Raw genomic sequence first — 15273 nt, 5'->3', positions numbered from 1 at the left:
GGTTTTAATTTGTATATCTTTTGTACATGTATCTTAGATATTTGGCTAATTTTAAGTGATTTTGTTAAAGTATTAATGATGCCAGCTGTCAAGATAATAAGAATTAATAAATTGATTTGGAAAACTTTGCAAGTCACATTTAATTTGAGGTAAAAAATTTTGACTTCAGGATTTCACTTATAAAAGTTAACTTGGGTTTTACTGTACAATAGGGAGTGGAAAGCCTTTCCCTAAAATTAGTTTTAGGAAAACAGACACTCAAATTTTGGCATTCATTTTCGTAAGCAACTGTACATTTTGCGACTTGGGCATAATGTAAGCATATCTGGAATAAATTTGTGCTTATTTATCAGTACAGTAAAGATTCCAAGACTCTTTCAGCTCTTTGTACACACTGTAGCAGCTTAAAAAAACGCTTGCGTTTTCATTCATTTCTGATCAACTTTTACACTCTACCAGGTCACAGTTTTTTAAAACTTGCTCAGGTTTTAAGAGGACAAAAAATTCAACTGAAGTTATGGATGGGGTGGGAAGCTTTTGTGCAAATTAACAGACAAGGAAGTTCTCCAGAAAGTTTATTTTAAAGCATAATATAAAAACAAAAACACCCTATTTTAAAAAGGCTACTAGATTTTATAATAGATTTATGAATAAAACATACCCAGGGTTGTCAGCACTGAATAAATATCCATTTAATAGTTATATATACAAATATACAACTATGTTAGCTTTAATTAGCAGCTCTCTTTTTTTTTCTCTTTTTCACTGGCTTCTTTACTTGACTTGTTGCTTTTTCTGGCTTTGCACTGATGGTCTGTGTTCTGTGAATCAAGTAAGAGTTTACTAACAGTATGTTAAAGTTTGTATCACTGAAATAGGCCTTCCTTATTTTTTCCAGTACGATATAAAATGTGTCAGCTATGAAAGTAAAATACAATAACTCTGAAAGGCATCCAAAGAGTCTGTAGAATTAGGTCTGATTTTTATAAATCATGAAAAAAACAGTTGGATATCTAATGAAAAAGGGGTATCTTTTTGTTTATAGTAGTATATAAAAAGAAAGCCTGAGAGCAAGCCTCCAAAAGTCTGTATATATTTGAAATAAACCAGAAATTTGTTACCTTATTTTCTTTGGATTCTTGTCTGGTTCTAAAATGATCATTTCTTCTTCTTCACTATCTGAGAGTACTATAGGGGCATCTTTAAAAAAAACAAAAACATGTTAAATATAAGCAATCTCTTGGGAAACAAATCCACATGAGTTTATGTCAGAGGTTCTAAAACTCCCATTTCCATGCTAATACAGACAGCCCAAGCTAGTCTGGGTGGAGGCTTATAGATATACTTTGTTCTTTCCCTATCTTTCTCTCTGAAATAGTTCCTTTCTCACCAACTCTGAAAAACTCTCCCGTAAAAAGTCAACGTTTCTTTAACTTTTATTTCCTAAAGATTCTTTAATTATATAACCACTTGATGTATGTCATACCTAAAAATTAGGGGAACTGTCCATATGGCATCTTTTGTAGAACCAATTTGGAAATGATTTGAAGTCAATATGCCAATTGAATTATTTGTGCCACTCAGTAAGAAAACACCACAGTTTACCTTAGAATTTTATTTTTACTTTCTCCCTATTAAAAACACTGGGGAAAAAAATTCTTAGAAGCAGAATTGTTGGTTCAAAAGGCACATACATTCTAAGATACTTTTGCCAAATCTCTCTAGAAATAGTAAATGAAGAACCATTTCCCATATAACCTTACCAATGTTGGTATTTTTAATATTGCCGAGTATGGTAATCAAAAATGCCATGTCATTTTTCTTTCAATTTATTTCTTTTATTACTACCAGGGTTGACCATGAAAAATATTGCCACTTGATTGTCTTCAAGAACTGTTTTCTATCTTTTGCCCATTTTTCTCCTGGGCACTAGTTAGTGATATATACACAAAGTGAATTAACCCTTTTCCCAGTTGGTTGTATATCAATTCTCTACATTTTTAGTTTTCAATTGGTTTCTCCCTTTGTTCACATGCTTTAGAAAGGGTTTACCTGCTCCATCTTATGTCCACCTTCATTATTCAGTTGAAAATTTTGCTCTTTAAACCAGCGATAGAATGTCTAGCTATTAACCAGTTCTTAGAATACTAAACAAATATGGAAATAATCACACCTCGGAAAACTGAATAAGGGTCTCAATCAATGGGGATTTTTTCCCCTTATCTATTTACCTGAGTAATTAAAAAAAACAAACAACAACATCAAAAAACCCAACAGGCTCTCAGTAGTGTTCATAAGCAATAGTTTCCTCCTTGAAAGCAGGTGGTATATGCATTCACTTCTAAACAGTACCACCTTCACTGTTTTCTTAACCAGATTTAATGAGTGCATCCTCTAGTTCCCTGCCAGCCTAGTTTCTAGGTCTTTATATGATTTGTTTTTCTTACATTAAAAAAAAAAAAAATTCGTTATTTTATTATATGGACCAGGCAAGAATTTGGTTTTTTGAAAAATAAAAATGTCCATTGGCAAAATCAACAATGTCTTTAGTTCTACAGCTTTCAGAATGCAAGGAACATCTAGGACTACTGGTATTCCAGTCACTTCTAAAAATTTTTATGTTCTAATACCATATTATCTAATAGGGTAGCCATGGCCGAATGTGGCTAATTTTATGTTAACTAAAGTTAAATAAAATTTAAAATTCAGTTCCTCAGTCACACAAGCCACACTCTACGTATTCAATTGCTACATGGAAAAAAGTGGCTGCTATACTGGGCAGCGTAGACACAGAATGTTTCTATCATTGCAAAAAGTTTTATTTAGACAGTACTATTCTATGTTATGATATGGGCTTTTTATTTCAGTCTAGAAATGATAATGATACAAAAAAAGACAGCATGGAGGAATGAGATCTTCAAGAAACTCATCCCCTTAAAACTGGCCCAAATATATATACAGAAGAAAAACAGAAAAAAAAAGTTTTTAATTAAAAATGTTGCTATTATTTATATGCCAAAGTGTACCACTACTCCACAAAGATAAGCATATTCTTTTAGAGAAGAATTGGTGTTAATATTGCAATTAGCCTCAGTAATTAGTTGAAATTTAAATCATAATATTTAGCCCCTCTAAAAAAAGAATACATATACTCCTGTATATAGCTACATGTATATATTTTCTCTATATATAGGTAGCTATATATATAAATATATCTATATATCTGTTATATACATGTATAGTTCATATATAATATATACATATCTATATAAAGCTATCTATAATGTACAATCTATATATAATACAGGTAGCTATATATACCACATAGAGACACCTACATCACATAAAAGGCATAAAGTATCACCCACCTTGGCTTCCAATATTGGAGACTTCCACTCCAGTGTCCATTTTTATACTATCAAGAATGATAGCTTCATCACTACCACCTTCATCCTCATCTTCCTTCCCAGAGTCTTCAAGATCACCCCAGAAGTTTTCTATTCCCTCTCCAATTTGGGCAGTTCCAGTTGTCCATAACACAGGTTTAGAAACACTAAACAAGTTAAGGAAACTGAGCAACAAAAATACTGCTATTTGATGGACTGTTGAAAAAGAATGAGAATTAAAGTTTTCTTCTTGTAAGAGTGACTCAAGTGTGCCTCAAATTCTTAGAAAAAAAATTTAATATAGCTATATTATGGATGGCTGAACAATGAAGAAGAAAGAAAAATTAAATTTATGACCCAGGCAAGATTTTATGGATGCAATTAATGGTAAGAAACATCAAGAGACAGGCTCTCAACATTTTAGTTACAGTAGTAAATTTAGTGAATGAATGAATAAATTTGAGAACAATGTGTAATAGTATATAAAGTGTTTCACGATATCAATATTAAATAATTTTTCAAAGGAAAAAGAAATAGTGTAAATTGGTTCTTAAAATAGAAAATTTTCTGGTTTTTCACAGGATAAACTGAAAAGAAGTTGAATGTTATATCATCAACTTAAATGATTCACATCACTATTTTGTATCTTAAGTGTTTTCTCTAACAAAATAGTGTTTCAGAAAACTAATTTTGGCATGCACACCCATTCATGTAGCCTTAATAATGCCAAAAGTGTTATAAGTCTTCTTGTTACTGCCAATATCACCCAATAAAGATACACTTCTGAAGGAGGTTCAGCTTCAGCAATGATTTCTTCTGCTTTTTCCTCTACATCTGAGGTATCAATAGGGGCCTTTTCCATTTTAAATGCTGTGATCCTTTGATTTGCTATAGACTCTGCAAAGCCAAACTTTCCACCTTCTTTCCTGTATGCAGGGTTTTTTGGGAGAGAAGAGGGGATAGCAGAGGAAGATGACAGATTAGAGAGAAAACAGGAAGGAAAAAATATTATTTTATCTTTGGTGGATGAGAACTATTGGAACAGTTTATTGGACTAAATTAACCTCACCCATTATGCCTTCAAGAGAAAAAATAAAAATAGTTACTATAATTATCATTTATTGAACCATGTGCCAGGCCTTTGCTAAATGCTTAAAGTATACTATTTTCTAATTCTCAAATCAGCCCTAGCAGGTAAGCATTAATATCCCATGTTATAGAAGAGAACACTGAAGTGCTGGGCTGTATATCTTAAGATAACACAGTAAGCAGAGATAGGAATCAACTCATTTGTGTTCTTCCCATTAATTGTTTTTTTTCCCTAAGAAAATGTTAACTTTTAAAGAAAAATCTTATGTGGCTTTGCAATACAAGTTATATTTAAATTGGATAAAATATAATAAACTGAGTCCAGTGAACTTTTAAAAAACATATTAAATAGTATATTTAACTGAGAATAACAAGGAAAGATCAGATGTGAAAATTATATGGTTGCCCTTGTGCAAGAACAACCCTTAACAGAAAAAAATATAAAAAGGCCATTTAGTTCTAAAAAATTAAACTTACCTAACTTTCTGGTCATTCTCCAAAGCTTTCTGTATTAGCTCTGTAATTTCTGCTACTTTCACACCAGCTATTTTACTGCATCTCAAAACCTATTTATAAAGGTGAATTCTGTTATTTAAAAAAAACAAATCAAATGGTTTTCTCTAATGAAACTAAAAACATGATGTGTCCCCACATTAAGGGAACACATCCAAAAACTTTCTTAGAAGACAGTATAAAAGACACCATACAAGAGGCCACAGACATACATATATGCTCAGGAATGTACTAACTTCCTTTCTTTGTGAGTAATCCAAATAGAGATCTGGGTAATAATTATGATGCTGGTAATAAATACAATGGTGATGTTAACAGAAACTAACATTTACTGCACACTTAATATATGCTGGATACTGCATTTATATTTATCTATTCTTATATCTTTCTAACAAGGTGTCAGTAATAACATTATTCCCTATTTTACCAATAAAAAAACTGGGCCCATCACCAAGGGATGAGATCAATTAAAAAAAAAAAGTCAGGGGGAGGGAAGAAGCTGGGACCAAAGATATGAAATAATTTGCCCAAGGTCATCTAGTATAAAGCAAAGCTAGAATTCAAACTAAGGCAGCTCTCTATGCTCTTAACCACCTACACTATATGCTATATGGCAATCTCTTTTCTAAAAGCTCCCATGTAATCTGATATATAGCTGGGTTTGAGAACCATTGCCTATTTTATCCAAATTCTAAAAGTAAAACTATCTTTTAACCTAATTTCAACTTTTTTATTTTCTTTTTAATAGGGATATAAATCTTTTTTTCTACTAGAAGAAAAAAATGTTCCTCTAGTTGGAAGGGTCAGATTCTGGAGGGCCAGACAAGGCAACAGCAAAGGAGGCAGGAGGATATCTCATAGCTGCCAGTCAACAGAATGAATGTGGCTATAGTACTGAAACCAGATTGTAGCACACCCTAGAATCACTCACTCAAAGTATACTCACTGAATTTTACTTATAACACAAGCAGCTTCTAAAGAGAAGCAACCTATTCTTAACGGGACATTAATCAAAGCACTAACTTGATCTTTTAGTAGCATTATCCCACCACTGGATTGGATGGTGCAAATCTCTCGATGTTTGTTCATGGCAATCACCAGCAAGCCATCCATTACACGTTCTTCTCGTTCATTGGGATCCACCAATAAATATGTTCTGAAATGAATGTTAAATGGACCTGAGCAAATCTGAGGCTGAATGCTTATCATTTTTAGGGTAATGAATGTTTTAAAAAAGATGGCATTAGTAAAGTCAACAGAGTAAAGGTCTGAGCCTGTGGATTTGAGTCACTTAAATGAGGAAAGAAATGAAAATTGTGTTAATGAACACAAATGATGCTAAGCGGATACCTCTAGCTATTACAGTGAAATCATATTAAATTCAGATTGGTTTTATTTAAATAAAATGTAACATAAACCTAATGCTATCTCTTTGATTAAATGACTTCTGGCTCATTAATAAAAACTTAAATAATAGTAATTTGGTTAATTTTAAAGTTGCCCCAAAGTCTGTCTCTGAAGTTCTTCTAGGTTTTGCCAATGGCTCATTAAAAAAAATACCATCTCTTATCAGGCAACATTTGCTGTAAAAAAAAAAAAACAAAAACAAAAAACCCTGTCTATTTTTGCATCAGCTGATACATTAGCCAACAGTCACCTGTGGTTACTGAGCCCTTGAAATGTGGCCAGTCCAAACTGAGTATATAAAATACTGAATTTCAAAGACTTAGTGGAAATATAAGAATGCAGAATATCTCATGAGTAATTCTTAAGCTATTGATTATATATCAAAATATTTTGCATATATTAGGTTAAATAAAATATATAAAAATTAATTTTACTCGTTTTTTACTTTATATGACTATTGTAAAATTAAAAATTACATATATGGCTCACATTTTATTTCTATTGGACAATAGTGCTCCATTTCCCTCTAATGAAACTCTACACTACAATGACTAAAAGTTGAAAGCTTTTCTTTAGTCATTATGCTTAACATTGTCAAAATATTTGTATCTCCCCTTGTTTCTAAAGAAATATAAGGCTCAAGCTTTCATTTGAAAGCATGATTACAAAGACTCCAGGTTTTCTGTCATTGGAGGATTTAGCAGTGAGCTGTGAAGAAACTGCTGGATAGCTGAAGGAAACTATAATAGATTTTTCCTCCCAGTTTGTAAACCATTCCTGCCTTGTAACCTGCTCCTAGAACTATTCCATCTAATATGCTCCAAAGTCCCCTACCTTCCATTAATCCACCGTAATTTTTACCCTCCCTTTCCCAAATTAGAGGCTAACATATAATTCTCTCAACATCTGTACATCCTTAGCAAAAATAAGATACTACCATGCCACAGTAAATTCATATATTTATAAGTATGCTATGAAAAGAAAAATGTTCGGAAGTATCTTCATTATAGTCTAAATGTTTTGTCACTTCTATTGAGAAAGCTTTTGCCAGCTAATGCACTTACAAAGAAAGAACCAGTAGGTGTTCTAATATTAAAGAGGTGTTTGTTCATTTATCCAGGACACATTTGAGTAGAGTAAGAACATTCCTAGCTGCATTTATGATTTTGGCCCATGACAAGGCAAGACTTACCCTTGCTGGAAAAAGGCAAAACTGACACAAATAGGCATGTGGTGGATGCTTAACGGTACAGGATCACGCTCTTCAGGTGTATACTATTTCAAAAGAAAAGGTTCAATAATTACAGTCACTAAGTTATGAACCTGCAAAAAATCACCTTGAACATCAAATACCAAAAGAAAAAATGAAATTTCTTTAATTCTCAGTGAATATCTAAATAACCTTTTACAAAAACTTTACCACTCATGTTCCTCAACACTGTACAGCACCTTCCGAAAGCTTTAAAGTATAATTTATATCCCGTAAAATCTACTCACTAAAAACACGATTAAATTTTTAATAAATATAGTTATGGACCCACCACCACAATCTACTTCTCTCAATATTTCCATTACCCCCCAGAATTTTCTGAAGCCTATTTGTAGTTAAGTCTCACTCCCACCCCAGCCCCAAGCAACCACTAACCACTGATCTATCTGCCTTCTCTCTCTCTCTCTAAACCTGCCCTTTTTGGCCATTCCAAACAAACATAATCAAACAATTTGTAGTCTTTGTGCCTGATGTCTTTCAACTTAGCATGTTTCATCCCCCTTGCAGCACCTATCAGTAGTTCACAGTTCTCTTTATTGCTGAATAGTATCCCATTATATGTACATACTACATTTTGTTTATTCCCCAATTGATGAACATTTGATTATTTCTAGTTTTTGGCTACTACAATTAATGCTGCTATGAACACTCGTATACAAGTCTCTGAGTGAATATACACTCTCATTCCTCCTGTAGATTTTTGGGCATGCATAGAATCGCTGGAAAAATTTTTTTTCCTGGTTTTAAGGCATTGTAATTTATTTTAATATTATAAGGTCAAATATGCTAAAGATGTACATATAAAAGTACTTTCTTCTTCCATTGTTATTTTTCTGAATATAGAATGTTGTTTACACTTAACTTTGTAAGAAGCTGCAAACTTTAACATGACCGTACCATTTTACATTTCCACCAGCAACAATGCTGTAGTATTTTTAAATTAATTACTTTTCAAGTCTATTAATTGCTCTCTACTTTATTTTTTACTTCCTTATATAAACGTCCTCCTCTAAAAGAACATAATCTTTACTGTTAATAAACTTTTGTTCCTGATTCTAAGTTTTTAAGGGTCTGCTCCGATCTAATGTCTAAAAGTAGCATTATGAATTATTGCTTAGAAAATTTGGGCATCTGATGTTTTCTTTTGCCACTTTAGGACTCAAACTTTTACTACAGTACACTTATTCTAGCATGTAATTTATATAAATCAAAACTGACATACTCAGCACAAAAGAGTAAAAACAATGTAGGTCAATGATTTCCAAATGTGCTCCTGGGACTAGCAACATCCGTATTATCTGGTCCTAGTCCTAGCCTACTCTGGGAGTAGAACCTAGCCATATGTTTTAACAAGCCCTCGAGGTATTTCTGATAGACTTCTGTCATCTAATTTGCTTAGTGAACAAAAACCTGGAAAGAGATGTGAATCTACTGATTCTTCAGTTCTTTTCAGTTTTACTGGATGGTTCTTACAGGGTAAGCGTCTCACTGTCTTGAGAATCAAGTACTTTTCACACATTTGGCCCCTAAACACAGCCAACTGCTTCATCTAATGCTCAATCTAAAGAAGTAGTCATCTAGTTTTATTCTAAAAAACCAGACTAAAGTCTGTTCTTACTGACAGACATAAGAATACAGGAAATTTAACAGATTTCTAGGGCAATTTTGACCAAATGTAGTTTTTGCCTTATGAACAAATTTTGGAACTTACCTAATTGCCATCTACAACAAAACTTCACAAGTAACAAGCTGCCTGCAAATTTAGGATACTCATTCATTCACAGAAAGGATCTCAGCTCCCATAATGAGACTTACCAGTGTTACTTCATCTCCTTGGACAGAGACATCAGGTCTTCGGAAGTGACTTAAGGCCACGATTGCAGCAATGCTGGCAGCATCAATAATATTTCCATCATGATTTAATAAATGTAGGTCTACACGTATTTGCCAAACCTGGAAGTGAATTTAAAATAAAAATAAATCCTAACTGATCACAACCAATGGCTACACTCAATTTACTCCTTCTAGTTGATCAATAAAAAATATATTTAGAAAAATTTTAAGCCAAAAAAACATCTGAAATATCAACAGTTCATCTTTCTATATGAGTCATTTGACAATGGTAAAAGACATACTCTAACAAATAGAACCACTCTAACATCTAATGCTAAAATTTTCCTGATACTAAATCTATATTTTTATTGTCCCTGCTAATTTAAAAACCTAAATCTCTTAGGTTTTATTTTACTTATTTATTTATTTTTTGAGACAGGGTCTTGCTCTGTTGCCCAGGGTATAGTGCAGTGGCATCATTATAGTTCACTGCAAGCTCGAATTCCTGGGCACCAGCAATTCTCCCACCTCAGCCTCCTAAGTAGCTGAGACAACAGGTGCATGCCACCATGCCCGGTTAATTTTTTTTTTTTTTGGTAGAGACAAAGTCTCACTAGGTTGCTTGGGCTGGTCTCAAACTCCTGGCTTCAAGAGATCCTCCCACCTCAGCTTCCCAAAGTGCTAGGATTATAGGCATGTGACACTACTCCCAGATACCTCTTAGATTTTATGGGATAATATTTTTGATAATCTTATAGTAATACAAATAGAAAGTATTATATTCAGGTACAGAATGTGGAAAGCTAAGTGAACTTCTCTGGGGTCAAAAAGCTGGTCAAAATACCCTAATCAAGAATAAAGTTCTGGCTGGGCACAGTGGCTCACGCCTATAATCCTAGCACTCTGGCAGGCCAAGGCGGGCAGATCGTTTGAGCTCAGGAGTTCGAGACCAGCCTGAGCAAGAGTGAGACCCCGTCTCTACTAAAAAAGTAGAAAGAAATTATCTGGACAACTAAAAAATATATAGAAAAAATTAGCTGGGCATGGTGACGCATAGCTGTAGTCCCAGCTACTCAGGAGGCTGAGGCAGGAGGATTGCTTGAGCCCAGAAGTTTGAGGTTGCTGGGAGCTAGGCTGATGCCACGGCACTCTAACCCGGGCAACAGAGTAAGACTCTGTCTCAAAAAAATAAAAAAATTAAAAAAAATAAAGTTCTAATATCCTCACGTAGCACAATTTACTGGGACTAAGATTTCCAAAGCCAGCCCTACCACTGACTCATTGTGTGGTCCTATATAAATCAATAAATCTATCCAAAAGAAGGATTTAATCTATTCTTCAGTTTTTCATCCATAAAAAATGAAAACTACCTGCTTCTATCAAGTCATTTAAATAACACAAGAACATAAATGAGAAACTGTATGTAAAAGCCACAAGCAAATCCACATTGCTATTTTCACCCTTTTAAGATGACGGTTTTTGTCCTTTCAGAGAGAGAAATGGCACAAAGTTCTAAGGTTAGCACTCAGGAACATCTGGAGTGAAGTGAACCAGTACAAAACTGAATTAACTAAAGCACTGAGAACAAAAGCATAGATATAGGAACCGATGAATCAACAGTATTCAACCTAAGATTTGAGAATTTTGGGCATATTCCCCACCTTTTCACCAGCAACAACACAGAGAGATTCAGTGTCTATACACTTCGAATTTCTTAGACATCTTTCCAAGAGTCGATTCAACTTCACCAAGAGATCTGACTGCCTATGAAAATAGGAATGGGCTAATGTCATGAAATATAACACCAGGCATTGAAACAATAGCTCACTGCTGTTAGGTTCTCCTATGGCTAAAGCAGCTTAAGAAAAAGATTTAAATACCTGCCAGGTTCAAAAGCTGGAGCAGCCATCTGAGAGAGTTCAAGGTTAAAAAAAAGAATACCTTCTGTGGCCCTATTCAGTTTTGGAGACACAAGTTCACAGGACACCTGTCCAAGAACTCTGCAAAGATAAAGGTACAAAGTGATTAATTAAATATATTTCCTTTCCAATTAAGAAAAAAGTCTTAGATAGCAATTAAGTTTCAATCTTATTCTGAGTAATAACATACTCAGCAAATATAAGACGTAGAAATTACATATAAAACATAGTAGAATACACATAGAAATAAAACATATATTGGTATGCCTAAAAAGATGACCAAAAAAAACTCACTTATTACAATATTTACTATTGCATAGATTTTTTTAGAAAAATCAATGACCTTTACTTCTCCTTTCTAAAACAAATATTTATTGATACAAGAGATCACTGAAACTTGAGATTTCTTAAGGGTTTTCCTATGGTATGGTTCATTATCTGACCAAATATCCTCACAACTTTCCAATGAATATTAAAAACCTAATTCTCACATCACTAAGGAAAACAGGAAAGTGGGACCTACTTAATGACAAGATGCTCAAGGTCTCTACACTCCTCACATTAGAATGTGAAGAGAAGTGCAGCAAACAAATCCAGTGTAATCACTACTGGTTTTCTACACGATTTACAGAGGTCAGAAAGAACTACACGATACTCATGTAAAATCATGAAATACGTTTATGATTCAAAATTTAAAGTGTGACCACAAAACCAAAACATTTTGCATAAAAAAATACTTTTTTGGCAGCTAAACAAAGTACTGTCCAGACGTTTTAGCTGCTTTGTAAATAACCAAATCAATAGGTTAGTTTTCAAACTTCTCCCTTTTGAATCTGTATCTAATTTGAATCCTGTTACCTTGTTTTCCCAAGTTCCACAATACAGCACCCATAATCTGTTCCAAATGAGATCTTGATGTTCCTATAATCATAGGTTTGTCTGCCATCCAGCCGCTGTAAGCACAACATTCATTCATTTACTCTTTCAACAAGTATTTCTTGAGGAACTACTTTGTGTCTGGCCTTGGGCTAAGCAGTTGGAGGAGAGGGGGACCCTAACCACCCCAATAAGAAAGTGGAAACTAGGGCCTCGATAGTTCCTGGGGCAAGTCGAGCCTTGAAAAGAACCCGTCGGAAAAAAATAACGCCCTGGGTGGTTGGGAGAATGTACAGACGTACAGGCAGTTCCCCCAGGGGCTTCCCGGGCCCGCGCGGGCCAGGTCTGTGAGTCCACACCGCGCGACCCGAGCGCCCACGCAGCGCGCAGTTACGCAGGCACCGTTTACCTTCTTCTCTTCGATGGCACGGAGCAGAAATCGCCGCTCGCAGTTCGAGAGTGGCGTTTCCTTCATAATGTTGGGTGGCGAGCCCCACGGACACCAGAATCTGTGGGGGAAGGTGAACCTGAGCCTCCTCCCGCGCAACCCGCTCGCCCCGCCGCGCAGGAGATTTACGTCATCAGAGCGCAGCAGCTGAAGGTGCGGAAGCAGACTTGGGCTGTCGCTACTGCGCATGCTCAAAGCCAATTTGGGGCAGGTGGAGTGGACTAAGCAAAGTGCAGCTTGGGGAGGAGTGTTTCTGAACGTGAAGTCGTTTCTATTTTTTTTTTTTTTATTATAAAGTGTGGGGAGAAAAGAACACAACTACTATCAGAATGATAGAAATGAATGTCAATAAACAGGTCTCACACTTCACGCTTTCCTCAATCCTAGCGGGGTTGAGGCTAGACGGGTACTATTGCTGTTTTACAGATATGGAAGTTGACATTGGCCACTAGAGAGCTGGCGTAGCAGGGTTTGGAGCAGATTCAATGGAGAAACACTGGAATAAAGAGGCATGGGGTTGGGGAGCGGGGACGGGGGAAGAGCGCTGAGACGGTGAAATGGAATGTTATTGGGGGCCAAAGGTGACATCTTGTGGAATCTGAGAAGTTGACAAGAATTGAGAACATTCCCACACCATGGTGTTATTAGTCCTGTGGACTGAAACTAAATTTACTATTTATTTCTTATAGTGTCTCCAGTGATTTGAAGTTGATAGTGTCAATGGGAAAAAAAAAAAAGCCAAATTCTGTAAAATAATTTTAAAGAGATTTACTCTGAGCCAAATTTGAGGACCATGACCTGGAGCCACGCCCAAGAAGCCTTGAGCAAGTGCACTAGGTGTGGCTGGGTTAGAATTTGGTTTTATACGTTTCAGGGAGACAGGGATTACAGGTAAAGTCATAAATCAATATGTGGGAGGCATACATTGGTTTGGCCCCAAAAGTGGGCCATCTCGAAGCCGGGGTAGGGCTTACAGGTTATATAGGTGGGTTTGAAGATTCCTTGGCTTGTAATTGGCTAAAGACATGAAGCTTTCTCTAAAGGCTTGGAATGTTTCAACATAAGGAGCTGTTTATCAGTAATAAGCCACCAGACATATATTTGTTGTGTAAATTGAGGAACTGCAGGTTTGGCATACCCTTAGGCCTGTTAATGGGTTATAAAGGATGTCCCCAAGAAGGGAGGGAGGCATGATAGGACATGTCTGACCTCCTTCCTCCGGGCAGGCAATTTAGTTTTAGTATATTCCTTTGGCCATGAGGGGGTCCATTCAGTGAGCCAGTGTGTGTGTGTGGGGGGGGGGGGGTGACCTTAAAATCTTATTTTAGTTCACAATAGACTTATTTTTACAGGCATAGAGAAACTTCAGTGGGGCCACGCTGCTAACCACTCAGCTTCTTTGGAGAAGCAATATTAAATAGTGGAGGGTGGGGGCGGGGGCACATCTACACTGCCCGGGTTCAAATTCTGACTCTGGAGGCGGTGGTGCTGGGAGTCTCGTGGAGGCGGAGCCGTTACTCGCAGTCGGACGGCGCAGTCGGTGGCCGCACAGCGCTGGGAGCGCGCGTTAGCAGCAGCAACCGCGGACGCAGCCCCCGTCACAGCCCCTGCGCTGGTGCTGCCGTCCTCGCTCCCTGTGCTCTTCCGCCCTTCGCTGGCACCATGGCTGATCAGCTGACTGAAGAACAGATTGCTGAATTCAAGGAAGCTTTCTCCGTATTCTACAAAGATGGTGACGGCACCATCACAACAAAGGAACTTGGAACTGTCATGAGGTCACTGGGTCAGAACTCAACAGGAGCAGAGCTGCAGGACATGATCAACGAAGTGGACGCTGATGGTAATGGCACCATTGAGTTCCCAGAATTTTTGACTATGATGGCTAGAAAAATGAAAGATACAGACAACGAAGAAGAAATCTGTGAAGCGTTCCGAGTCTTTGACAAGGATGGCAATGGTTACATCAGTGCAGCAGAACTACGTCACGTCATGACAAACTTAAGAGAAAAACAGAAGAAGTATATGAAATGATCAGAGAAGCAGATATTGATGGAGACGGACAAGTCAACTATGAAGAATTCGTACTGATGATGGCTGCAAAATGAAGACCTACTTTCAACTCCTTTTCCCCCCCCCTCTAGAAGAATCAAATTGAATCTTTTACTTACCTCTTGCAAAAAAAGAAAAAAGTTCATTTATTCATTCTGTTGCTATATAGCAAAACTGAATGTCAAAAGTACCTTTCGTCCACACACACAAAATCTGCATGTATTGGTTGGTGGTCCTGTCCCCTAAAGATCAAGCTACACATCAGTTTTACAATATAAATACTTTTACTACCTTAATGATAAGGACTCCTTAAAGTTCCATTTGCTAACGATTAATACGCTGTTTGGGCCGGCCGGTTTTTCATGCATGCAGCTTGACGATTGAGCATAGTCAGCCATTTGTGTTAAAAATGAAAAATGAAAAAAAAATTCAAAACCTATTCAAATGCGTTCTAGTTCAATTTGTTTAGTATAAATTGTCATA

The 15273-nt window shown here is 36.1% G+C and overlaps 1 protein-coding gene and 1 pseudogene across 1 annotated transcript; one reads left to right on the top strand and one right to left on the bottom strand.

Moving 5' to 3' along the window:
- Positions 1–564: 564 nt before the first annotated feature.
- Positions 565–12870, bottom strand: EXOSC9 (exosome component 9). Its single transcript, XM_069493177.1, has 12 exons — positions 12703–12870; positions 12276–12370; positions 11379–11498; positions 11160–11262; positions 9481–9618; positions 7588–7670; positions 6012–6144; positions 4953–5041; positions 4166–4312; positions 3369–3553; positions 1122–1200; positions 565–821 (listed from the first exon to the last, which is right to left on the bottom strand). Exons 1-12 carry the CDS (start codon positions 12766–12768, stop codon positions 731–733), a joined length of 1329 nt encoding a protein of 442 aa, XP_069349278.1. The 5' UTR covers positions 12769–12870; the 3' UTR covers positions 565–730.
- Positions 12871–14322: 1452 nt separating this feature from the next.
- On the top strand, positions 14323–14855 carry LOC138398852 (calmodulin-1-like; annotated as a pseudogene).
- Positions 14856–15273: the final 418 nt, after the last annotated feature.

Source organism: Eulemur rufifrons, chromosome 18 (genome assembly GCF_041146395.1).
Source record: "Eulemur rufifrons isolate Redbay chromosome 18, OSU_ERuf_1, whole genome shotgun sequence".
In the NCBI taxonomy this organism is placed as follows: Eukaryota; Metazoa; Chordata; class Mammalia; order Primates; family Lemuridae; genus Eulemur; species Eulemur rufifrons.
The sequence above is the reverse complement of the archived record's forward strand: the minus strand, read 5'-3'. Positions and strand labels throughout refer to the sequence as shown.

Bases quoted from the DNA above. Each gene is read 5' to 3' on its own strand.
- EXOSC9 (XM_069493177.1), bottom strand. From the start codon at position 12,768: ATGAAGGAAACGCCACTCTCGAACTGCGAGCGGCGATTTCTGCTCCGT. The intron at 11,263-11,378 runs GTATTTAAATCT...CTATTTTCATAG, and splicing joins CCAGCTTTTGAACCTGGCAG to GCAGTCAGATCTCTTGGTGA. The intron at 4,313-4,952 runs GTAAGTTTAATT...CCCTGCATACAG, and splicing joins GAGAATGACCAGAAAGTTAG to GAAAGAAGGTGGAAAGTTTG.